Source organism: Hyla sarda, chromosome 5 (genome assembly GCF_029499605.1).
Source record: "Hyla sarda isolate aHylSar1 chromosome 5, aHylSar1.hap1, whole genome shotgun sequence".
In the NCBI taxonomy this organism is placed as follows: domain Eukaryota; kingdom Metazoa; phylum Chordata; class Amphibia; order Anura; family Hylidae; genus Hyla; species Hyla sarda.
In genome coordinates, this window is record NC_079193.1 from 6,632,099 (window position 1) to 6,659,739 (window position 27,641).

General features: G+C 47.8%; 1 protein-coding gene across 5 annotated transcripts in view; it reads left to right on the plus strand.

The window, feature by feature from the left end:
* CCM2 (CCM2 scaffold protein) overlaps window positions 1–27,641 on the plus strand; it is a 65,517-nt gene that overhangs the window by 7,990 nt on the left and 29,886 nt on the right. For 3 of the 5 annotated variants that reach the window (XR_008843757.1, XR_008843758.1, XM_056518785.1), the window contains exons 2-5: window positions 9,081–9,350; window positions 24,593–24,772; window positions 25,084–25,167; window positions 26,783–26,966. Coding sequence is in view for 3 of the 5 variants with exons in the window: in XM_056518785.1 (XP_056374760.1) it covers window positions 9,321–9,350; window positions 24,593–24,772; window positions 25,084–25,167; window positions 26,783–26,966 (478 nt within the window). In the remaining 2 variants the exon portion in view is untranslated. The remainder of the gene's footprint in view (window positions 1–9,080; window positions 9,351–24,592; window positions 24,773–25,083; window positions 25,168–26,782; window positions 26,967–27,641) is intronic. The other 2 variants (XM_056518786.1, XM_056518787.1) reach the window with 2 other exon arrangements.

The following is a 27,641-nucleotide window of genomic DNA, read 5'->3' on the forward strand; positions in this document are numbered from 1 at the left end:
TCCCCCTCTGGCGTGTCTCGCTCTTATCCCTCCCCCTCTGGCGTGTCTCGCTCTTATCCCTCCCCTCTGGCGTGTCTCGCTCTTATCCCTCCCCTCTGGCGTGTCTCGCTCTTATCCCTCCCCTCTGGCGTGTCTCGCTCTTATCCCTCCCCTCTGGCGTGTCTCGCTCTTATCCCTCCCCTCTGGCGTGTCTCGCTCTTATCCCTCCCCTCTGGCGTGTCTCGCTCTTATCCCTCCCCTCTGGCGTGTCTCGCTCTTATCCCTCCCCTCTGGCGTGTCTCGCTCTTATCCCTCCCCTCTGGCGTGTCTCGCTCTTATCCCTCCCCTCTGGCGTGTCTCGCTCTTATCCTCCCCTCTGGCGTGTCTCGCTCTTATCCCTCCCCTCTGGCGTGTCTCGCTCTTATCCCTCCCCTCTGGCGTGTCTCGCTCTTATCCCTCCCCTCTGGCGTGTCTCGCTCTTATCCCTCCCCTCTGGCGTGTCTCGCTCTTATCCCTCCCCTCTGGCGTGTCTCGCTCTTATCCCTCCCCTCTGGCGTGTCTCGCTCTTATCCCTCCCCTCTGGCGTGTCTCGCTCTTATCCCTCCCCTCTGGCGTGTCTCGCTCTTATCCCTCCCCTCTGGCGTGTCTCGCTCTTATCCCTCCCCTCTGGCGTGTCTCGCTCTTATCCCTCCCCTCTGGCGTGTCTCGCTCTTATCCCTCCCCTCTGGCGTGTCTCGCTCTTATCCCTCCCCTCTGGCGTGTCTCGCTCTTATCCCTCCCCTCTGGCGTGTCTCGCTCTTATCCCTCCCCTCTGGCGTGTCTCGCTCTTATCCCTCCCCTCTGGCGTGTCTCGCTCTTATCCCTCCCCTCTGGCGTGTCTCGCTCTTATCCCTCCCCTCTGGCGTGTCTCGCTCTTATCCCTCCCCTCTGGCGTGTCTCGCTCTTATCCCTCCCCTCTGGCGTGTCTCGCTCTTATCCCTCCCCTCTGGCGTGTCTCGCTCTTATCCCTCCCCTCTGGCGTGTCTCGCTCTTATCCCTCCCCTCTGGCGTGTCTCGCTCTTATCCCTCCCCTCTGGCGTGTCTCGCTCTTATCCCTCCCCTCTGGCGTGTCTCGCTCTTATCCCTCCCCTCTGGCGTGTCTCGCTCTTATCCCTCCCCTCTGGCGTGTCTCGCTCTTATCCCTCCCCTCTGGCGTGTCTCGCTCTTATCCCTCCCCTCTGGCGTGTCTCGCTCTTATCCCTCCCCTCTGGCGTGTCTCGCTCTTATCCCTCCCCTCTGGCGTGTCTCGCTCTTATCCCTCCCCTCTGGCGTGTCTCGCTCTTATCCCTCCCCTCTGGCGTGTCTCGCTCTTATCCCTCCCCTCTGGCGTGTCTCGCTCTTATCCCTCCCCTCTGGCGTGTCTCGCTCTTATCCCTCCCCTCTGGCGTGTCTCGCTCTTATCCCTCCCCTCTGGCGTGTCTCGCTCTTATCCCTCCCCTCTGGCGTGTCTCGCTCTTATCCCTCCCCTCTGGCGTGTCTCGCTCTTATCCCTCCCCTCTGGCGTGTCTCGCTCTTATCCCTCCCCTCTGGCGTGTCTCGCTCTTATCCCTCCCCTCTGGCGTGTCTCGCTCTTATCCCTCCCCTCTGGCGTGTCTCGCTCTTATCCCTCCCCTCTGGCGTGTCTCGCTCTTATCCCTCCCCTCTGGCGTGTCTCGCTCTTATCCCTCCCCTCTGGCGTGTCTCGCTCTTATCCCTCCCCTCTGGCGTGTCTCGCTCTTATCCCTCCCCTCTGGCGTGTCTCGCTCTTATCCCTCCCCTCTGGCGTGTCTCGCTCTTATCCCTCCCCTCTGGCGTGTCTCGCTCTTATCCCTCCCCTCTGGCGTGTCTCGCTCTTATCCTCCCCTCTGGCGTGTCTCGCTCTTATCCCTCCCCTCTGGCGTGTCTCGCTCTTATCCCTCCCCTCTGGCGTGTCTCGCTCTTATCCCTCCCCTCTGGCGTGTCTCGCTCTTATCCCTCCCCTCTGGCGTGTCTCGCTCTTATCCCTCCCTCTGGCGTGTCTCGCTCTTATCCCTCCCCTCTGGCGTGTCTCGCTCTTATCCCTCCCCTCTGGCGTGTCTCGCTCTTATCCCTCCCCTCTGGCGTGTCTCGCTCTTATCCCTCCCCTCTGGCGTGTCTCGCTCTTATCCCTCCCCCTCTGGCGTGTCTCGCTCTTATCCCTCCCCTCTGGCGTGTCTCGCTCTTATCCCTCCCCTCTGGCGTGTCTCGCTCTTATCCCTCCCCTCTGGCGTGTCTCGCTCTTATCCCTCCCCTCTGGCGTGTCTCGCTCTTATCCCTCCCCTCTGGCGTGTCTCGCTCTTATCCCTCCCCTCTGGCGTGTCTCGCTCTTATCCCTCCCCTCTGGCGTGTCTCGCTCTTATCCCTCCCCTCTGGCGTGTCTCGCTCTTATCCCTCCCCTCTGGCGTGTCTCGCTCTTATCCCTCCCCTCTGGCGTGTCTCGCTCTTATCCCTCCCCTCTGGCGTGTCTCGCTCTTATCCCTCCCCTCTGGCGTGTCTCGCTCTTATCCCTCCCCTCTGGCGTGTCTCGCTCTTATCCCTCCCCTCTGGCGTGTCTCGCTCTTATCCCTCCCCTCTGGCGTGTCTCGCTCTTATCCCTCCCCTCTGGCGTGTCTCGCTCTTATCCCTCCCCTCTGGCGTGTCTCGCTCTTATCCCTCCCCTCTGGCGTGTCTCGCTCTTATCCCTCCCCTCTGGCGTGTCTCGCTCTTATCCCTCCCCTCTGGCGTGTCTCGCTCTTATCCCTCCCCTCTGGCGTGTCTCGCTCTTATCCCTCCCCTCTGGCGTGTCTCGCTCTTATCCCTCCCCTCTGGCGTGTCTCGCTCTTATCCCTCCCCTCTGGCGTGTCTCGCTCTTATCCCTCCCCTCTGGCGTGTCTCGCTCTTATCCCTCCCCTCTGGCGTGTCTCGCTCTTATCCCTCCCCTCTGGCGTGTCTCGCTCTTATCCCTCCCCTCTGGCGTGTCTCGCTCTTATCCCTCCCCTCTGGCGTGTCTCGCTCTTATCCCTCCCCTCTGGCGTGTCTCGCTCTTATCCCTCCCCTCTGGCGTGTCTCGCTCTTATCCCTCCCCTCTGGCGTGTCTCGCTCTTATCCCTCCCCTCTGGCGTGTCTCGCTCTTATCCCTCCCCTCTGGCGTGTCTCGCTCTTATCCCTCCCCTCTGGCGTGTCTCGCTCTTATCCCTCCCCTCTGGCGTGTCTCGCTCTTATCCCTCCCCTCTGGCGTGTCTCGCTCTTATCCCTCCCCTCTGGCGTGTCTCGCTCTTATCCCTCCCCTCTGGCGTGTCTCGCTCTTATCCCTCCCCTCTGGCGTGTCTCGCTCTTATCCCTCCCCTCTGGCGTGTCTCGCTCTTATCCCTCCCCTCTGGCGTGTCTCGCTCTTATCCCTCCCCTCTGGCGTGTCTCGCTCTTATCCCTCCCCTCTGGCGTGTCTCGCTCTTATCCCTCCCCTCTGGCGTGTCTCGCTCTTATCCCTCCCCTCTGGCGTGTCTCGCTCTTATCCCTCCCCTCTGGCGTGTCTCGCTCTTATCCCTCCCCTCTGGCGTGTCTCGCTTCCCCCCTGGCGTGTCTCGCTCTTATCCCTCCCCTCTGGCGTGTCTCGCTCTTATCCCTCCCCTCTGGCGTGTCTCGCTCTTATCCCTCCCCTCTGGCGTGTCTCGCTCTTATCCCTCCCCTCTGGCGTGTCTCGCTCTTATCCCTCCCCTCTGGCGTGTCTCGCTCTTATCCCTCCCCTCTGGCGTGTCTCGCTCTTATCCCTCCCTCTGGCGTGTCTCGCTCTTATCCCTCCCCTCTGGCGTGTCTCGCTCTTATCCCTCCCCTCTGGCGTGTCTCGCTCTTATCCCTCCCCTCTGGCGTGTCTCGCTCTTATCCCTCCTCTCGTGTCTCGCTCTTATCCCTCCCCTCTGGCGTGTCTCGCTCTTATCCCTCCCCTCTGGCGTGTCTCGCTCTTATCCCTCCCCTCTGGCGTGTCTCGCTCTTATCCCTCCCCTCTGGCGTGTCTCGCTCTTATCCCTCCCCTCTGGCGTGTCTCGCTCTTATCCCTCCCCTCTGGCGTGTCTCGCTCTTATCCCTCCCCTCTGGCGTGTCTCGCTCTTATCCCTCCCCTCTGGCGTGTCTCGCTCTTATCCCTCCCCTCTGGCGTGTCTCGCTCTTATCCCTCCCCTCTGGCGTGTCTCGCTCTTATCCCTCCCCTCTGGCGTGTCTCGCTCTTATCCCTCCCCTCTGGCGTGTCTCGCTCTTATCCCTCCCCTCTGGCGTGTCTCGCTCTTATCCCTCCCCTCTGGCGTGTCTCGCTCTTATCCCTCCCCTCTGGCGTGTCTCGCTCTTATCCCTCCCCTCTGGCGTGTCTCGCTCTTATCCCTCCCCTCTGGCGTGTCTCGCTCTTATCCCTCCCCTCTGGCGTGTCTCGCTCTTATCCCTCCCCTCTGGCGTGTCTCGCTCTTATCCCTCCCCTCTGGCGTGTCTCGCTCTTATCCCTCCCCTCTGGCGTGTCTCGCTCTTATCCCTCCCCTCTGGCGTGTCTCGCTCTTATCCCTCCCCTCTGGCGTGTCTCGCTCTTATCCCTCCCCTCTGGCGTGTCTCGCTCTTATCCCTCCCCTCTGGCGTGTCTCGCTCTTATCCCTCCCCTCTGGCGTGTCTCGCTCTTATCCCTCCCCTCTGGCGTGTCTCGCTCTTATCCCTCCCCTCTGGCGTGTCTCGCTCTTATCCCTCCCCTCTGGCGTGTCTCGCTCTTATCCCTCCCCTCTGGCGTGTCTCGCTCTTATCCCTCCCCTCTGGCGTGTCTCGCTCTTATCCCTCCCCTCTGGCGTGTCTCGCTCTTATCCCTCCCCTCTGGCGTGTCTCGCTCTTATCCCTCCCCTCTGGCGTGTCTCGCTCTTATCCCTCCCCTCTGGCGTGTCTCGCTCTTATCCCTCCCCTCTGGCGTGTCTCGCTCTTATCCCTCCCCTCTGGCGTGTCTCGCTCTTATCCCTCCCCTCTGGCGTGTCTCGCTCTTATCCCTCCCCTCTGGCGTGTCTCGCTCTTATCCCTCCCCTCTGGCGTGTCTCGCTCTTATCCCTCCCCTCTGGCGTGTCTCGCTCTTATCCCTCCCCTCTGGCGTGTCTCGCTCTTATCCCTCCCCTCTGGCGTGTCTCGCTCTTATCCCTCCCCTCTGGCGTGTCTCGCTCTTATCCCTCCCCTCTGGCGTGTCTCGCTCTTATCCCTCCCCTCTGGCGTGTCTCGCTCTTATCCCTCCCCTCTGGCGTGTCTCGCTCTTATCCCTCCCCTCTGGCGTGTCTCGCTCTTATCCCTCCCCTCTGGCGTGTCTCGCTCTTATCCCTCCCCTCTGGCGTGTCTCGCTCTTATCCCTCCCCTCTGGCGTGTCTCGCTCTTATCCCTCCCCTCTGGCGTGTCTCGCTCTTATCCCTCCCCTCTGGCGTGTCTCGCTCTTATCCCTCCCCTCTGGCGTGTCTCGCTCTTATCCCTCCCCTCTGGCGTGTCTCGCTCTTATCCCTCCCCTCTGGCGTGTCTCGCTCTTATCCCTCCCCTCTGGCGTGTCTCGCTCTTATCCCTCCCCTCTGGCGTGTCTCGCTCTTATCCCTCCCCTCTGGCGTGTCTCGCTCTTATCCCTCCCCTCTGGCGTGTCTCGCTCTTATCCCTCCCCTCTGGCGTGTCTCGCTCTTATCCCTCCCCTCTGGCGTGTCTCGCTCTTATCCCTCCCCTCTGGCGTGTCTCGCTCTTATCCCTCCCCTCTGGCGTGTCTCGCTCTTATCCCTCCCCTCTGGCGTGTCTCGCTCTTATCCCTCCCCTCTGGCGTGTCTCGCTCTTATCCCTCCCCTCTGGCGTGTCTCGCTCTTATCCCTCCCCTCTGGCGTGTCTCGCTCTTATCCCTCCCCTCTGGCGTGTCTCGCTCTTATCCCTCCCCTCTGGCGTGTCTCGCTCTTATCCCTCCCCTCTGGCGTGTCTCGCTCTTATCCCTCCCCTCTGGCGTGTCTCGCTCTTATCCCTCCCCTCTGGCGTGTCTCGCTCTTATCCCTCCCCTCTGGCGTGTCTCGCTCTTATCCCTCCCCTCTGGCGTGTCTCGCTCTTATCCCTCCCCTCTGGCGTGTCTCGCTCTTATCCCTCCCCTCTGGCGTGTCTCGCTCTTATCCCTCCCCTCTGGCGTGTCTCGCTCTTATCCCTCCCCTCTGGCGTGTCTCGCTCTTATCCCTCCCCTCTGGCGTGTCTCGCTCTTATCCCTCCCCTCTGGCGTGTCTCGCTCTTATCCCTCCCCTCTGGCGTGTCTCGCTCTTATCCCTCCCCTCTGGCGTGTCTCGCTCTTATCCCTCCCCTCTGGCGTGTCTCGCTCTTATCCCTCCCCTCTGGCGTGTCTCGCTCTTATCCCTCCCCTCTGGCGTGTCTCGCTCTTATCCCTCCCTCTGGCGTGTCTCGCTCTTATCCCTCCCCTCTGGCGTGTCTCGCTCTTATCTTCCCTCCCCTCTGGCGTGTCTCGCTCTTATCCCTCCCCTCTGGCGTGTCTCGCTCTTATCCCTCCCCTCTGGCGTGTCTCGCTCTTATCCCTCCCCTCTGGCGTGTCTCGCTCTTATCCCTCCCCTCTGGCGTGTCTCGCTCTTATCCCTCCCCTCTGGCGTGTCTCGCTCTTATCCCTCCCCTCTGGCGTGTCTCGCTCTTATCCCTCCCCTCTGGCGTGTCTCGCTCTTATCCCTCCCCTCTGGCGTGTCTCGCTCTTATCCCTCCCCTCTGGCGTGTCTCGCTCTTATCCCTCCCCTCTGGCGTGTCTCGCTCTTATCCCTCCCCTCTGGCGTGTCTCGCTCTTATCCCTCCCCTCTGGCGTGTCTCGCTCTTATCCCTCCCCTCTGGCGTGTCTCGCTCTTATCCCTCCCCTCTGGCGTGTCTCGCTCTTATCCCTCCCCTCTGGCGTGTCTCGCTCTTATCCCTCCCCTCTGGCGTGTCTCGCTCTTATCCCTCCCCTCTGGCGTGTCTCGCTCTTATCCCTCCCCTCTGGCGTGTCTCGCTCTTATCCCTCCCCTCTGGCGTGTCTCGCTCTTATCCCTCCCCTCTGGCGTGTCTCGCTCTTATCCCTCCCCTCTGGCGTGTCTCGCTCTTATCCCTCCCCTCTGGCGTGTCTCGCTCTTATCCCTCCCCTCTGGCGTGTCTCGCTCTTATCCCTCCCCTCTGGCGTGTCTCGCTCTTATCCCTCCCCTCTGGCGTGTCTCGCTCTTATCCCTCCCCTCTGGCGTGTCTCGCTCTTATCCCTCCCCTCTGGCGTGTCTCGCTCTTATCCCTCCCCTCTGGCGTGTCTCGCTCTTATCCCTCCCCTCTGGCGTGTCTCGCTCTTATCCCTCCCCTCTGGCGTGTCTCGCTCTTATCCCTCCCCTCTGGCGTGTCTCGCTCTTATCCCTCCCCTCTGGCGTGTCTCGCTCTTATCCCTCCCCTCTGGCGTGTCTCGCTCTTATCCCTCCCCTCTGGCGTGTCTCGCTCTTATCCCTCCCCTCTGGCGTGTCTCGCTCTTATCCCTCCCCTCTGGCGTGTCTCGCTCTTATCCCTCCCCTCTGGCGTGTCTCGCTCTTATCCCTCCCCTCTGGCGTGTCTCGCTCTTATCCCTCCCCTCTGGCGTGTCTCGCTCTTATCCCTCCCCTCTGGCGTGTCTCGCTCTTATCCCTCCCCTCTGGCGTGTCTCGCTCTTATCCCTCCCCTCTGGCGTGTCTCGCTCTTATCCCTCCCCTCTGGCGTGTCTCGCTCTTATCCCTCCCCTCTGGCGTGTCTCGCTCTTATCCCTCCCCTCTGGCGTGTCTCGCTCTTATCCCTCCCCTCTGGCGTGTCTCGCTCTTATCCCTCCCCTCTGGCGTGTCTCGCTCTTATCCCTCCCCTCTGGCGTGTCTCGCTCTTATCCCTCCCCTCTGGCGTGTCTCGCTCTTATCCCTCCCCTCTGGCGTGTCTCGCTCTTATCCCTCCCCTCTGGCGTGTCTCGCTCTTATCCCTCCCCTCTGGCGTGTCTCGCTCTTATCCCTCCCCTCTGGCGTGTCTCGCTCTTATCCCTCCCCTCTGGCGTGTCTCGCTCTTATCCCTCCCCTCTGGCGTGTCTCGCTCTTATCCCTCCCCTCTGGCGTGTCTCGCTCTTATCCCTCCCCTCTGGCGTGTCTCGCTCTTATCCCTCCCCTCTGGCGTGTCTCGCTCTTATCCCTCCCCTCTGGCGTGTCTCGCTCTTATCCCTCCCCTCTGGCGTGTCTCGCTCTTATCCCTCCCCTCTGGCGTGTCTCGCTCTTATCCCTCCCCTCTGGCGTGTCTCGCTCTTATCCCTCCCCTCTGGCGTGTCTCGCTCTTATCCCTCCCCTCTGGCGTGTCTCGCTCTTATCCCTCCCCTCTGGCGTGTCTCGCTCTTATCCCTCCCCTCTGGCGTGTCTCGCTCTTATCCCTCCCCTCTGGCGTGTCTCGCTCTTATCCCTCCCCTCTGGCGTGTCTCGCTCTTATCCCTCCCCTCTGGCGTGTCTCGCTCTTATCCCTCCCCTCTGGCGTGTCTCGCTCTTATCCCTCCCCTCTGGCGTGTCTCGCTCTTATCCCTCCCCTCTGGCGTGTCTCGCTCTTATCCCTCCCCTCTGGCGTGTCTCGCTCTTATCCCTCCCCTCTGGCGTGTCTCGCTCTTATCCCTCCCCTCTGGCGTGTCTCGCTCTTATCCCTCCCCTCTGGCGTGTCTCGCTCTTATCCCTCCCCTCTGGCGTGTCTCGCTCTTATCCCTCCCCTCTGGCGTGTCTCGCTCTTATCCCTCCCCTCTGGCGTGTCTCGCTCTTATCCCTCCCCTCTGGCGTGTCTCGCTCTTATCCCTCCCCTCTGGCGTGTCTCGCTCTTATCCCTCCCCTCTGGCGTGTCTCGCTCTTATCCCTCCCCTCTGGCGTGTCTCGCTCTTATCCCTCCCCTCTGGCGTGTCTCGCTCTTATCCCTCCCCTCTGGCGTGTCTCGCTCTTATCCCTCCCCTCTGGCGTGTCTCGCTCTTATCCCTCCCCTCTGGCGTGTCTCGCTCTTATCCCTCCCCTCTGGCGTGTCTCGCTCTTATCCCTCCCCTCTGGCGTGTCTCGCTATTCTCATCTCTTGTGTTACAGATGAGTTGCTCCTGTGGTCACTATCACAAGGTTACTGTTCCTCGGCACCAGTGACTTCACCCCGTCATACCTGCTGCTCCCACCAGAGGGCGCCGCGCTCCATAACCCTCCTGTGGCTGCTGGGCTGTAGGCATGTCATTGACCTCCCCATCACGGGCGACAGCGACACCATCCCCCACCTCTCCCCGCTCCTCATCAACCGCACAGGATCGTAAGAGGAGGAGACTCCGCAGGTGAGAGATGGAAGATGATGGCAAGAAGGGCAAAAAGGTAAGAGCCTGAGTGTGAGTGAGGGCGGGGCGTGGAGGGGGAGTGTGAGTGATGGCGGGGCGTGGAGGGGGAGTGTGGGTGACGGCGGGGCGTGGAGGGAGGAGTGTGAGTGAGGGGTGGGGTGGAGGGGGAGTGTGAGTGAGGGCGGGGCGTGGAGAGGGAGGGTGGATGAGGGTGGGGCGTGGAGGGTGAGTGTGGGCGGGGCACGGAGGGGGATTGTGGGTGTGGGTGGGGAGGAGTGTGAGTGTGGGCGGGGTGTGACGGGGGAGTGTGGTGTGGAGGGAGGAGTGTGAGTGAGGGCGGGGAGGAGTGTGAGTGTGGGCGGGGTGTGACGGGGGAGTGTCAGCTCCTGAGCCTAAATCTGTAGCTTGGTGTATAATGTCCATCTTGTGGTCCTCGTGCTGCAGCTCCACAGCCTAATGGGCTCCCGCACTCCTTTCAAAAATAACCGTTCAGGATAAGAAGTCCTCATACTCACCCTTCTCTCCGCACCACCTGCCCCAGTGCCCAACTGGAGAACCTCAGTCACATCCCGAGTATTAATGCTGCACTGTCACCTCCCAGCGGGAAGGGCCTCATGTTCCCAGGATAGATACAGACACAGGATAGATTACAGTGATCAGAGCAACTGCTTACAGTGCTGTTCACACTGGAGTGCGAGCGCCGCAGCTGATCAGCAGGGCTGTCAGGATATATGTACACAGTGACCTCACCAGCAGAATAGTGAGTACAGCTCTGGAGTATAATACAGGATATAACTCAGGATCAGTACAGGATAAGTAATGTATGTATACAGTGACCTCACCAGCAGAATAGTGAGTACAGCTCTGGAGTATAATACAGGATATAACTCAGGATCAGTACAGGATAAGTAATGTAATGTATGTACACAGTGACCTCACCAGCAGAATAGTGAGTACAGCTCTGGGGTATAATACAGGATATAACTCAGGATCAGTACAGGATAAGTAATGTAATGTATATACACAGTGACCCCACCAGCAGAATAGTGAGTACAGCTCTGGGGTATAATACAGGATATAACTCAGGATCAGTACAGGATAAGTAATGTAATGTATGTACACAATGACCTCACCAGCAGAATAATGAGTACAGCTCTGGGGTATAATACAGGATATAACTCAGGATCAGTACAGGATAAGTAATGTATGTACACAGTGACCTCACCAGCAGAATAGTGAGTACTGCTCTGGAGTATAATACAGGATATAACTCAGGATCAGTACAGGATAAGTAATGTAATGTATGTACACAGTGACCTCACCAGCAGAATAGTGAGTACAGCTTTGGGGTATAATACAGGATATAACTCAGGATCAGTACAGGATAAGTAATGTAATGTATGTACACAGTGACCTCACCAGCAGAATAGTGAGTCCAGCTCTGGAGTATAATACAGGATATAACTCAGGATCAGTACAGGATATGTAATGTAATGTATGTACACAGTGACCTCACCAGCAGAATAGTGAGTGCACCTCTGGAGTATAATACAGGATATAACTCAGGATCAGTACAGGATAAGTAATGTAATGTATGTACACAGTGACCTCACCAGCAGAATAGTGAGTGCAGCTCTGGAGTATAATACAGAATATAACTTAGGATCAGTACAGGAGAAGTAATGTAATGTATGTACACAGTGATCTCACCAGCAGAATAGTGAGTACAGCTCTGGAGTATAATACAGGATATAACTCAGGATCAGTACAGGATAAGTAATGTAATGTAATGTACACAGTGACCTCACCAGCAGAATAGTGAGTACAGCTCTGGGGTATAATACAGGATATAACTCAGGATCAGTACAGGATAAGTAATGTAATGTATGTACACAGTGACCTCACCAGCAGAATAGTGAGTGCAGCTCTGGAGTATAATACAGGATATAACTCAGGATCAGTACAGGATAAGTAATGTAATGTATGTACACAGTGACCTCACCAGCAGAATAGTGAGTGCAGCTCTGGAGTATAATACAGGATATAACTCAGGATCAGTGCAGGATAAGTAATGTAATGTATGTACACAGTGACCTCACCAGCAGAATAGTGAGTACAGCTCTGGAGTATAATACAGGATATAACTCAGGATCAGTACAGGATAAGTAATGTAATGTATGTACACAGTGATCTCACCAGCAGAATAGTGAGTACAGCTCTGGAGTATAATACAGGATATAACTCAGGATCAGTACAGGATAAGTAATGTATGTACACAGTGACCTCACCAGCAGAATAGTGAGTACAGCTCTGGGGTATAATACAGGATATAACTCAGGATCAGTACAGGATAAGTAATGTAATGTATGTACACAGTGACCTCACCAGCAGAATAGTGAGTACAGCTCTGGGGTATAATACAGGATATAACTCAGGATCAGTACAGGATAAGTAATGTAATGTATGTACACAGTGACCTCACCAGCAGAATAGTGAGTACAGCTCTGGAGTATAATACAGGATATAACTCAGGATCAGTACAGGATAAGTAATGTAATGTATGTACACAGTGACCTCACCAGCAGAATAGTGAGTACAGCTCTGGGGTATAATACAGGATATAACTCAGGATCAGTACAGGATAAGTAATGTAATATATGTACACAGTGACCTCACCAGCAGAATAGTGAGTACAGCTCTGGGGTATAATACAGGATATAACTCAGGATCAGTACAGGATAAGTAATGTAATGTATATACACAGTGACCCCACCAGCAGAATAGTGAGTACAGCTCTGGGGTATAATACAGGATATAACTCAGGATCAGTACAGGATAAGTAATGTAATGTATGTACACAGTGACCTCACCAGCAGAATAATGAGTACAGCTCTGGGGTATAATACAGGATATAACTCAGGATCAGTACAGGATAAGTAATGTAATGTATGTACACAGTGACCTCACCAGCAGAATAGTGAGTATTGCTCTGGAGTATAATACAGGATATAACTCAGGATCAGTACAGGATAAGTAATGTAATGTATGTACACAGTGACCTCACCAGCAGAATAGTGAGTGCAGCTCTGGAGTATAATACAGGATATAACTCAGGATCAGTACAGGATAAGTAATGTAATGTATGTACACAGTGACCTCACCAGCATAATAGTGAGTACATCTCTGGGGTATAATACAGGATATAACTCAGGATCAGTACAGGATCAGTAATGTATGTACACAGTGACCTCACCAGCAGAATAGTGAGTACAGCTTTGGGGTATAATACAGGATATAACTCAGGATCAGTACAGGATAAGTAATGTAATGTATGTACACAGTGACCTCACCAGCAGAATAGTGAGTCCAGCTCTGGAGTATAATACAGGATATAACTCAGGATCAGTACAGGATATGTAATGTAATGTATGTACACAGTGATCTCACCAGCAGAATAGTGAGTACAGCTCTGGAGTATAATACAGGATAAGTAATGTATGTACACAGTGACCTCACCAGCAGAATAGTGAGTGCAGCTCTGGAGTATAATACAGGATATAACTTAGGATCAGTACAGGATAAGTAATGTAATGTATGTACACAGTGATCTCACCAGCAGAATAGTGAGTACAGCTCTGGAGTATAATACAGGATATAACTCAGGATCAGTACAGGATAAGTAATGTAATGTAATGTACACAGTGACCTCACCAGCAGAATAGTGAGTACAGCTCTGGGGTATAATACAGGATATAACTCAGGATCAGTACAGGATAAGTAATGTAATGTATGTACACAGTGACCTCACCAGCAGAATAGTGAGTGCAGCTCTGGAGTATAATACAGGATATAACTCAGGATCAGTACAGGATAAGTAATGTAATGTATGTACACAGTGACCTCACCAGCAGAATAGTGAGTGCAGCTCTGGAGTATAATACAGGATATAACTCAGGATCAGTGCAGGATAAGTAATGTAATGTATGTACACAGTGACCTCACCAGCATAATAGTGAGTACATCTCTGGGGTATAATACAGGATATAACTCAGGATCAGTACAGGATCAGTAATGTATGTACACAGTGACCTCACCAGCAGAATAGTGAGTACAGCTCTGGGGTATAATACAGGATATAACTCAGGATCAGTACAGGATAAGTAATGTAATGTATGTACACAGTGACCTCACCAGCAGAATAGTGAGTGCAGCACTGGAGTATAATACAGGATATAACTCAGGATCAGTACAGGATAAGTAATGTATGTACACAGTGACCTCACCAGCAGAATAGTGAGTACAGCTCTGGAGTATAATACAGGCTCAGTAATGTATATACACGGTGTCTGAACCGCCTTTAGTTATATATATCCTAAATGTAAACTGTGATTATGATCTATGGGAATCCCCCGAGGTCGTCCTGTTCCATGTCATGTGACTCTTTGGCGCGGTGTTCGCCGTGTTCTCTCGTCCTCCGGGTCTCTTGTGTACATGTCGGTCTTGTTCTTTATTACTAGAATGTTCCAGGATCATTCTATTTCTATTGAGATTTCTGTAAATGCAGGTGACCCCTTTATGTTTGGCAGATGAAGGAACGTCTCATGTGACAGGAAGCGTCTCCTCGGTTGTTGCGGGCGCTATAAATAAGCGTAACATCTGCTGCGGAGGCTGCAGAACCGTATAAATAGGTTTATATGTGACCCTCAGACATCGGTGAAAGGAAACATTGTAACCCACATCCTGGGGTCAAAACTTTTATGTAATAATAACAATATATAGTAACATAATACTTCTCACATCTGAGGGTTTGGTACAATTGAATTAATTCTATACTATCCTCACCTGTCTCGATTAGTTTCAGGCTACATATCAGGCTACTTTCCTCCATCCTAGATTCATCAATTATCCTGCTTAAATCTATTCATATCTGTCTGGATGCTGATCAATTCACTGAGAGATCAGGTTACAGTCCATAGAAGTCTATGGAGGGGTTAAGGAGGATGCTGCAGAGTCAGATAGGCAGAGAGACACACAAAGACGTTGCTTAATGCTTTAGCAGGTGGTGCTCTCTAGTGCTGGATTTACAGCTTACACTACTCTGTACTGCTTGGCAGTATCCTCCATGCTGCTGCTGCTGCTTCTGAGCGTGTGCTGTTGAGGTATGATAAAGGAGTGAACTACAGAGACACAAATTAATTGCCTAATGCCTTAATTAGTGTTAGATTGTCCCCTAGTGCTGGATTTACAGATTACACTGCTCAGTACTGCTCTGCAGTATCCTCCATGCTGCTTCTATAAGGGTGTGCTGTTGAGATATGAGGAAGGAGTCAGCTGCATAGTCAGGTAAGCAGAGAGCAACACAAATAAGTTGCTTAATGCATTAATTAGTGTTAGGTCGTCCTCTAGTGCTGGATTTACAGCTTACGCTGCTCAGTACTGCTCTGCAGTATCCTCCATGCTTGCTGCTTCTAAGGGTGTGCTGTTGAGATTGGAGGAAGGAGTGAGCTGCAGATTCAGGTAAGCAGAGAGCGACACTAATAAGCTGCTTAATGCATTAATAAGTGTTAGATCGCTCTCTAGTGCTGGATTTACAGCTCACACTGCTCAGTACTGCTCTGCAATGTCCTTCATGCTGCTGCTGCTTTTGAGGGTGTGTTGTTGAGAGATGAGGAAAAAGTGAGCTGCAGAGAGAGAGAGATACAAAGAAGTTGCTTAATGCTTTAATAAGTGTTATATCTCCATCTAGTGCTGGATTCATAGCTTACACTGCTCAGTACTGCTTTGTAATGTCCTCCACACTGCTACTGCTGCTTTCTAAGGGGTTTGCTAGGTTGCTATAGAGATATAGGGGAGTTGTGTATGCAATGTGTGGAGACATTATAGCAGATAGTCTAAGCCCACTAGCTAAGGGAGAACTGAACAACAGAGCCCGCAGAGGGGAAAACTGGTGAAAAATACCATATGCTTGTTATAAAATGGTCAGAAATGGCTTATCTCCCAACCAGTGTGTCTCCAGCTGTTGCAAAACTACAACTCCCATCATGCCCGGACAGCCGTTGGCTGTCCGGGCATGCTGGGAGTTGTAGTTTTGCAACAGCAGGAGGCACACCAGTTGCAGTAACACTGCCCTAAACCTTGATCCAAGCATTAAGGGTAGTGACATTAAATCTTCACCTTGCCGTATATAATTATTTATGGCGCGGTGTCCGCTGCCCTCGGGTAGACCCCCCCCACCTTGTATTGTCATGTACTATTTATTCACTAGGGGGAGTTAAAACTCAGATTTCTTTACACGGATGTCCCCCATCTAGTAGCTGGTTGCGCCACCTTTGGTCTTCGATCCCGCCAGTTTTTCAACAGCTGGAGGCACACTAGTTAGGAAACCTTGATCTTTCCTGTTAAGTGTTATACCAATTCCACCTAAAGGAGGCGCCGGCTCCATACAACATAAAGCTTCATTATAACTGGAATCCCCACCCTCCACCCACACAAATACTTCCCGTTATATCGGGGGTCTGAAAAATCTTGTCCCCATCTACAAATTGGTCGCCGCTCATCTACAGATCTTTCTCTAATAAGAAACGTTGATATTATCAGATCTCTACTGTACGATTTTATAAGCAGCAGCGGCCAGACGGCAGTATAAAGCATGGGGGATAAACCTATTACAACAGCACCAGGATGAGCCCTGACAACTATTAGGATAACATTGAGAGGTTGTATACAGGGTCTGTCTCTATATAACACACAATACGTTAATATGGCGCCGCTCACTTCTACTGCGGCCTCTGGACCCCGCACCCCCCCCCCCCCCCGCCCAGCCCTTTCTGACATGTTTATCCAGAGCAGGTGAGGCGCTCTCTCCGCCCTGGAAACTTTTCCGTGAATCCCTGAGTCCTGCACATTCTCAGGACTGTGAGCTGATCTGCGTTTCCAGCGCCGCTGCCAGAACAGTCATAACAGGAAAGCCGGACATACCGGGTGTTGTCTGCTGCATCTCTACTGCCTCACCTTGTGGGCCCGAATGACAACCGCAAACACTGCACGAAAGTGTAACAAGAAACACTGCACCAAATAATCATTACCAGGATGATAATACAATACTGCGCCTATATACAAAAATATAACTATTATAATGCTGCGCCTATATACAAGAATATAACTACTATAATACTGCGCCTATATACAAAAATATAACTATTATAATGCTGCGCCTATATACAAGAATATAACTACTATAATACTGCCTCCTATATACAAGAATATAACTACTATAATACTGCTCTTATATACAAGAATATAACTACTATAATACTGCTCTTATATACAACAATATAACTACTATAATACTGCTCCTATATACAAGAATATAACTACTATAATACTGCTCCTATATACAAGAATATAACTACTATAATACTGCTCCTATATACAAGAATATAACTACTATAATACTGCTCCTATAAACACGAATATAACTACTATAATACTGCTCCTATATACAAGAATATAACTACTATAATACTGCTCCTATATACAAGAATATAACTACTATAATACTGCTCCTATATACAAGAATATAACTACTATAATACTGCTCCTATATACAAGAATATAACTACTATAATACTGTCTCCTATATACAAGAATATAACTACTGTAATACTGCTCCTATATACAAGAATATAACTACTGTAATACTGCTCCTATATACAAGAATATAACTACTATAATACTGCTCCTATATACAAGAATATAACTACTATAATACTGCTCCTATATACAAGAATATAACTACTATAATACTGCTCCTATATACAAGAATATAACTACTATAATACTGCTCCTATATACAAGAATATAACTACTATAATACTGCTCTTATATACAAGAATATAACTACTATAATACTGCTCCTATATACAAGAATATATCTACTATAATACTGCTCCTATATACAAGAATATAACCACTATAATACTGCCTCCTATATACAAGAATATAACCACTATAATACTGCTCCCTATATACAAGAATATAACTACTATAATACTGCTCCTATATACAAGAATATATCTACTATAATACTGCTCCTATATACAAGAATATAACCACTATAATACTGCCTCCTATATACAAGAATATAACTACTATAATACTGCTCCTATATACAAGGATATAACTACTATAATACTGCCTCCTATATACAAGAATATGACTACTATAATACTGCTCCTATATACAAGAATATGACTACTATAATACTGTCTCCTATATACAAGAATATAACTACTATAATACTGCTCCTATATACAAGAATATTACTACTATAATACTGCTCCTATATGCAAGAATATAACTACTATAATACTGCTCCTATATACAAGAATATAACTACTATAATACTGCTCCTATATACAAGAATATAACTACTATAATACTGCTCCTATATACAAGAATATAACTACTATAATACTGCTCCTATAATATACAAGAATATAACTACTATAATACTGCTCCTATATACAAGAATATATCTACTATAATACTGCTCCTATGTACAAGAATATAACTACTATAATACTGCCTCCTATGTACAAGAATATAACTACTATAATACTGCCTCCTATATACAAGAATATAACTACTATAATACTGCTCCTATATACAAGAATATAACTACTATAATACTGCTCCTATATACAAGAATATAACTACTATAATACTGCTCCTATATACAAGAATATATCTACTATAATACTGCTCCTTTATACAAGAATATAACTACTATAATACTCCTCCTATATACAAGAATATAACTACTATAATACTCCTCCTATATACAAGAATATAACTACTATAATACTGCTCCTATATACAAGAATATAACTACTATAATACTGCCTCCCTATATACAAGAATATAACTACTATAATACTGCTCCTATATACAAGAATATAACTACTATAATACTGCTCCTATATACAAGGATATTACTACTATAATACTGCTCCTATATACAAGAATATAACTACTATAATACTGCTCCTATATACAAGAATATAACTACTATAATACTGCTCCTATATACAAGAATATTACTACTATAATACTGCTCCTATATACAAGAATATAACTACTATAATACTGCCTCCTATATACAAGAGTATAACTACTATAATACTGCCCCTATATACAAGAATATAACTACTATAATACTGCTCCTATATACAAGAATATAACTACTATAATACTGCTCCTATATACAAGAATATAACTACTATAATACTGCTCCTATATACAAGAATATAACTATTATAATACTGCTCCTATATACAAGAATATAACTACTATAATACTGCTCCTATATACAAGAATATAACTACTATAATACTGCTCCTATATACAAGAATATAACTACTATAATACTGCTCCTATATACAAGAATATAACTACTATAATACTGCTCCTATATACAAGAATATAACTACTATAATACTGCTCCTATATACAAGAATATAACTACTATAATACTGCTCCTATGTACAAGAATATAACTACTATAATACTGCTCCTATATACAAGAATATAACTACTATAATACTGCTCCTATATACAAGAATATAACTACTATAATACTGCTCCTATATACAAGAATATAACTACTATAATACTGCTCCTATATACAAGAATATAACTACACTGCTCCTATATACAAGAATATAACTACTATAATACTGCTCCTATATACAAGAATATAACTACTATAATACTGCTCCTATATACAAGAATATAACTACTATAATACTGCTCCTATATACAAGAATATAACTACTATAATACTGCTCCTATATACAAGAATATAACTACTATAATACTGCTCCTATATACAAGAATATAACTACTATAATACTGCTCCTATATACAAGAATATATCTACTATAATACTGCTCCTATATACAAGAATATATCTACTATAATACTGCTCCTATATACAAGAATATATCTACTATAATACTGCTCCTATATACAAGAATATAACCACTATAATACTGCTCCTATATACAAGAATATAACCACTATAATACTGCCTCCTATATACAAGAATATAACCACTATAATACTGCTCCCTATATACAAGAATATAACCACTATAATACTGCTCCCTATATACAAGAATATAACCAGCTATAATACTGCTCCTATATACAAGAATATATCTACTATAATACTGCTCCTATATACAAGAATATAACTACTATAATACTGCTCCTATATACAAGAATATAACTACTATAATACTGCTTCTATATACAAGAATATAACTACTATAATACTGCTCCTATATACAAGAATATAACTACTATAATACTGCTTCTATATACAAGAATATAACTACTATAATACTGCTCCTATATACAAGAATATAACTACTATAATACTGCTCCTATATACAAGAATATAACTACTATAATACTGCTCCTATATACAAGAATATAACTACTATAATACTGCTCCTATATACAAGAATATAACTACTATAATACTGCTCCTATATACAAGAATATAACTACTATAATACTGCCCCTACATACAAGAATATAACTACTATAATACTGCTTCTATATACAAGAATATAACCACTATAATACTGCCTCCTATATACAAGAATATAACTACTATAATACTGCTCCTATATACAAGAATATAACTACTATAATACTGCTCCTATATACAAGAATATAACTATTATAATACTGCTCCTATATACAAGAATATAACTACTATAATACTGCTCCTATATACAAGAATATAACTACTATAATACTGCTTCTATATACAAGAATATAACTACTATAATACTGCTTCTATATACAAGAATATAACTACTATAATACTGCTCCTATATACAAGAATATAACTACTATAATACTGCTCCTATATACAAGAATATAACTACTATAATACTGCTCCTATATACAAGAATATAACTACTATAATACTGCTCCTATATACAAGAATATAACTACTATAATACTGCTCCTATATACAAGAATATAACTACTATAATACTGCCCCTACATACAAGAATATAACTACTAATAATACTGCTTCTATATACAAGAATATAACCACTATAATACTGCCTCTTATATACAAGAATATAACTACTATAATACTGCTTCTATATACAAGAATATAACTACTATAATACTGCTCCTATATATGCCGTATACTGCGGTGTTCCTCTTCCCTGTATAGTCGGGGTTTCCTCTGGGTGGAGTTGTCCTGTTCTCGGTGCGGTCTATCACTTCCCACGTATTCAGCGTGTCACAGTCCTGGGAATTGTCTTTTCCTCCTGTCACTACGGTGGGCGCGCCTCCCGCCTCCCTCGCCCCGGACTGTGTATATAAGTGCGGGCTATATTTATCGCGCACACAATGGACGCCGCCGACCTCCGCCTCTGCATGTGAGGGGCCTCCGCGTCATGGTACGTATTGTTCTCTGTAACGTTGCGATGAGAAATAAGTGACTGGCACATGTTTCCCAAGTAGGGTTCCTCCAGCTGTTGCAAAACTACAACTTCCAGCATGCCCGGACAGCCAACGGCTGTCCGGGCATGCTTGGAGTTGTAGTTTTGCAACAGCTGGGGGAACCCCGCTTGGGAAACACTGAACTAGGAAGGTGAATAAACTTGTAGTGACTGATACATTGTAACAAACAATCAGCACAGGAGAGATTTGTGTTGCCGGTCTCCCAGCTCTAGGTGCGGCGTTGCGCTGTTTGTCAGGAAGTTGTGGTTCCCCGCTCCTTCCTGCTCGCTGACGGCTGTGCGGAGTGTATACAGGCAGCACAATTTCACGTGTATACACCTGCACTGAAGGTCGGGGGCCTCCCACATGTCCAGATGGATGGAGAGGTAGGATGTTGGTAAGGGGGGGGGGGGGGGGGTAGATGTTAGGTTTAAATTAATTAATTAGATGTAGAGTATATGGCGCCATTTTTTATTCCTTGAACTGGGTTCATCCTGAACATCCTGGTTCACAAGAAAAATACACTGAACCCCAACAGGGAGTATAAATGTACATACCCAGAGGTGACCATCTCTATGCACTGCAGTGCAGCTTTTGCCAAGCAGGATGCCTCCATCTGTTGCAAAACTACAACTCCCAGCAAGTCCGGACAGCCAGCATGCCGGGAGTTGTAGGTTTGCAACAGCTGGAGTAGCCCTGCTTGGCAAAAGCTGTACTACAGTGCATAGAGATGGTCACCTATGGGTATGTAGACTGCTCACAAAAATAAAGGGAACACTGCGATAACACATCCCAGATCTGAATGAACCAATCGTATGAAATCCTTTCCTCTTTACATAGTTGAATGCGCTGACAACAAAATCACCAAAAATTATCAATGGAAATCAAATGTATCAACCCCTGGAGGTCTGGATATGGAGTCACCCTCAAAATCATAGAGGAAAACCCCACTACAGGCTGATCCAACTTTATGTAATGTCCTTAATACAAGTCCCAATGAGGCTCAGTAGTGTGTGTGGCCTCCACGTGCCCGTATGACCTCCCTACAATGCCTGGGCATGCTCCTGATGAGGTGGGGGATGGTCTCCTGAGGGATGTCCTCCCAGACCTGGACTAAAGCATCCGCCAACTCCTGGACAGTCTGTGGTGGATGGAGCGAGACGTCCCAGATGTGCTCAATCTGATTCAGGGGAACGGGCGGCCAGTCCATAGCATCAATGCCTTCCTCTTGTAGGAACTGCTGACACACTCCAGCCACATGAGGTCTAGCATTGTCTTGTATTAGGAGGAACCCGACCGCACCAGCATATGGTCTCACAAGGGGTCTGAGGATCTCATCTCGGTACCTAATGGCAGTCAGGCTACCTCTGGCAAGCACATGGAGGGCTGTGCGGCCCCCAAAGAAATGCCACCCCACACCATTACTGACCCACCGCCAAATCGGTCATGCTGGAGGATGTTGCAGGCAGCAGAATGTTCTCCACGGCGTCTCCAGACTCTGTTACACTTGCTCAGTGTGAACCTGCTTTCATCTGTGAAGAGCACAGGGCGCCAGTGGGGAATTTGCCAATCTTGATGTTCTCTGGCAAATGCCAAAGTCCTGCACGGTGTTGGGCTGTAAGCACAACCCCCACCTGTGGATGCCGGGCCCTCATACCACCCTCATGGAGTCTGTTTCTGACCGTTTGAGTGGACACATGCACATTTGTGTCCTGCTGGAGGTCAATTTGCAGGGCTCTGGCAGTGCTCCTCCTGCTCCTCCTTGCACAAAGGTGGAGGTAGCGGTCCTGCTGCAGGGTTTTTGCCCTCCTACGGCCTCCTCCACGTCTCCTGATGTACTGGCCTGTCTCCTGGTAGCGGCTCCATGCTCTGGACACTACGCTGACAGACACAGCAAACCTTCTTGCCACAGCTCGCATTGATGTGCCATCCTGGATGAGCTGCACTACCTGAGCCACTTGTGTGGGTTGTAGACTCCGTCTCATGCTACCACTAGAGTGAAAGCACCGCCAGCATTCAAAAGTGACCAAAACATCAGCCAGGAAGCATAGGAACTGAGAAGTGGTCTGTGGTCACCACCTGCAGAACTACTCCTTTATTGGGGTGTCTTGCTAATTGCCTATAATTTCCACGTGTTGTCTGTTCCATGTGAAATTGATTATCAATCAGTGTTCTTCCTGAGTGGACAGTGGGATCTCACACAAGTGTCAGTGACTTGGAGTTACATTGTGTTGTTTACGTTCCCTTTTTGAGCAGTGTATATTTATACTCCCTGTTTGGGTTCAGTGTCAGTCTTCGGAACGTTACTCGTGAACCAGGATGTCCAGGATGAACCTAGTTCAAGGAATGAAAAATGACGCCACATACTATACATCTAATGGGGGGGTTGGTAGACACCAGTCACACTGTGTATTGAACGGATGCAACATGTCCTATCAGGAGTCTTTATACTATTTCCCAAAAAGCTGATTACTAGTGGAGGAACGAAGCGGTGGGGCAGATGCTCCTCCCTGCTCCTGGTCAATCAAGCTTTGTTGTGAATCAGTCTGGTTGCTAGGCAATGCTTCCTTAGTAACCAGTCTGTCTAGGGGGTGGTTGTTTGGTTTTATCACCAGGATTTGTTTTGTGCCGTAGTAATTAGATTTTTCTGTCATGATAGATTATTCCATATATATGAAGGATTGGTCTTCTCTGCTGACGCCCCCTACATTTAAAGATTTCCCAAAAAAATCTAATTACTAGTGCATCCTGAGCTGAGGAGTGAGGTGGTGGGGTCGGTCTTGTCTCTGGTCATACAGTCCAGATCTGAATTACTAAGATGTCACAAGATTCAGGTTTGAGGCGGCGTCTTCTCTCCCCGCTTCGTTCCTCTTTTGCTTTAGTAATCAGATTTTCCAAATATTCCATATATAAGATGACCGGTCGGATCTTGTTAAAGGGGTACTCCACTGGTACTCCATTTAGTTCCAAACGCTCTTTTTGCGCTGTGGGGGTCGGCCATGCCCCACGTCACGACCACGCCCCCCCTCAATGCAAGTCTATGGGAGGGGGCGTGACGGCTGTCACGCCCCCTCCCATTGACTTGCATTCAGGGGGCGTAACCATGATGTCACGAGGGAAGTGGCCGACTCCGCAGCGTGAAAAGAGTGTTCGGAACATTTAGTTCCGAACACTGCCCAGTGGAGTACCCCTTTAATGTCTCGTCCTCTCTCCTTCTTCGTTTCTCTTTTGCTTTAGTAATCAGATTTTCCTATTATTCCATATTTAAGATGACCGGTCGGATCTTGTTAAAGGGGTACTCCACTGGTACTCCATTTAGTTCCAGACGCTCTTTTCACCCTGTTGGGGTCGGCCATGCCCCATGTGATGTCACGACCACGCCCCTTCAATGCAAGTCTAGTTAGTTCCAAACGCTCTTTTTGCGCTGTGGGGGTCGGCCATGCCCCACGTCACGACCACGCCCCCCTCAATGCAAGTCTAAGGGAGGGGGCGTGACGGCCGTCACGCCCCCTCCCATTGACTTGCATTGAGGGGGCGTAACCATAATGTCACGAGGGAAGTGGCCGACCCCCACAGCGCGAAAAGAGTGTTCGGAACATTTAGTACTGCCCAGTGGAGTACCCCTTTAACGTCTCGTCCTCTCTCCCCGCTTCGTCCCTCTTTTGCTTTAGTAATCAGATTTTCCTATTATTCCATATATAAGACGACCGGTCGGATCTTGTTAACGTCTCGTCCTCTCTCCCAGCAGCCTGGAATCGTGTCTCCATTCAAACGGGTGTTCCTGAAGGGGGAGAAGGGGCGAGACAAGAAGGCTCAGGAGAAGGTGACGGAGCGGAGGCCTCTGCACACCGTAACCGCGTCCCAGGCCGAGCATCGCGTGGAGCCGGATGTGCTGCTGAACGATTACATAGAGAAAGAAGTGAAGGTGAGAGGAGTGTGTGAGGCCGTGATCGTACACCCCACCTGGAGAAGTCTCTTCCTGGCTAGAGATTTGCTCTACCACTAGGGGGCGGTATAATAATAGGCGAAGCTTCTGCTATCTGTGAGGTGGGGAAAATAGCGATTAGACTCCATATTGGCCCTAATGTAAATACAACCAAAGGTGGTGAAAATTGTATTATTTTATTTTTAACTTTATCTGTTGTAATTTCTAGGGAGTCACTGGATTAACGGAAGCCGATAGCAGGTGATAATACATTCACGGTCCTAAAATCCTTTCTTTTCTTTGGTCTCCAGTATTTAGGGCAGCTGACCTCCATCCCCGGATACCTCAATCCTTCCAGCCGGACAGAAATTTTGCAACTTCTTGACAATGCGAAGGTAAGTGACATATTATGTCTAAGATAGATATATCTATCTAATTCTTATCTATCTCATCTCTATCTATCTCATATCTATCTATCTATCTATCTCATATCTATCTATCTATCTCATATCTATCTATCTATTTCATATCTATCTATCTATTTCATATCTATCTATCTATTTCATATCTATCTATCTATTTCATATCTATCTATCTATTTCATATCTATCTATCTATCTATCTCATATCTATCTATCTCATATCTATCTATCTCATATCTATCTATCTCATATCTATCTATCTATCTATCTCATATCTATCTATCTCATATATATCTATCTATCTCATATCTATCTATCTCATATCTATCTATCTCATATCTATCTATCTCATATCTATCTATCTCATATCTATCTATCTCATATCTATCTATCTCATATCTATCTCTCTCATATCTATCTATCACATATCTATCTATCACATATCTATCTATCTATCGCATATCTATCGCATATCTATCTATCTCATATCTATCTATCTATCTATCTATCTCATATCTATCTCATATCTATCTATCTCATATCTATCTATCTATCTCATATCTCTCTCATATCTATCTATCACATATCTATCTATCACATATCTATCTCTCTCATATCTATCTATCACATATCTATCTATCACATATCTATCTATCGCATATCTATCTATCGCATATCTATCTATCTATCGCATATCTATCTATCGCATATCTATCTATCACATATCTATCTATCTATCTCATATCTATCTATCTATCTATCTATCTCATATCTATCTATCTATCACATATCTATCTCATATCTATCTATCTCATATCTATCTATCTCATATCTATCTCATATCTATCTATCTATCACATATCTATCTCATATCTATCTATCTCATATCTATCTCATATCTATCTATCTCATATCTATCTATCTCATATCTATCTATCTATCTCATATTTATCTATCTATCTATCTATCTCATATTTATATATCTCATATCTATCTATCGATCTATCTCATATCTATCTATCTATCTCATATCTATCTATCGATCTATCTCATATCTATCTATCTATCTCATATCTATCTATCTATCTCATATCTATCTATCTATCTCATATCTATCTATCTATCTCATATCTATCTATCTCATATCTATCTATCTATCTCATATCTATCTATCTATCTCATATCTATCTATCTATCTCATATCTATCTATCTCATATCTATCTATCTCATATCTATCTATCTCATATCTATCTATCTCATATCTATCTATATCTACTGCACAATCTGAACGTATTATTCTTTCCACATCTATAGTCAGTGATTTCATCTCAGGCTGATGCTTAGTCCTTAGTCCACCATGCTTTACACTGCAGCTCTACTGCTTCACATAAATGGGAGGAGCCATAATAAGGGGGAGGGGCCTCCGCTGCTGTTTCTTTGTTGTGTTCCCATTCATTAGAATTCATATAAAAGCTCCATGGTTGTGTCTGACTGGTCAGTAGTGCAGGGCATTGTGGGAGATGTATCTGTCCTGCAGAGCGCCCATCTTTAGCGCATTTACTTATCGTCTTGCTTTGGCGTACACAGCGACTGCACCAGCTCCCGGCTCATCTCACCCAGGAACATGACGCGGTCATCAGCTTGTCCGCCTACAACGTAAAGGTGGTGTGGAGAGACGGGGAGGACATCATCCTGCGGGTCCCCATACACGACATCGCTGCCGTCTCCTACATCCGGGACGACTGCCTGCACCTGGTGCTGCTCAAAACAGGTAAATGCTGCAAGATGGCGTCCTGTAGGGATGTTCCCATACTGGACATTTGCACGAGTAGTTGTAGATGTCCCCGATACCTGATCCGATACCTGCTGGCCGGACTCCCGCCGGCAGGTATCACGGAGGTGCGGTAAGTGGCCTGCACTCTCCGCTCCAGAACTATAAGCGCACATCATATCCGGGACCCACATTAATACTTTAGACGCCTTGATCAGAGTTGATCGCGGCGTCTAAAAGTCCTGAGATGTACAGCCGGGTAGCTCAGGGATGCTGATCGGGATCCCCGCGCTTCTGATCGTCGCTCCTTTTTTTGCTGCCAGCCATGGCAGGCATTAGTAAAGAAGCGCCGATAACACTGATCACTGCTATGCTATGGCAAAGCATTGATCAGTGTATGCAATCTACACATTGCATGTAATAGTCCCTTATGGGTACTTAAAAAGTGGGAAAAAAATCTGTAAAAAATAATAAACGTGAATTAACCCTTTTCCCAATAAAAAAAAAAAAAAATGTAATCACTCCCCTTTTCAAAAAAGTTTAAATAAAATAAAAAATATACAGTGGTCCCTCAAGTTACAATATTAATCGGTTCCAGGACGACCATTGTATGTTGAGACCAGAACTCTATGGAAACCTGGTAATTGGTTCTGAAGCCACCAAAATGTCATCCAA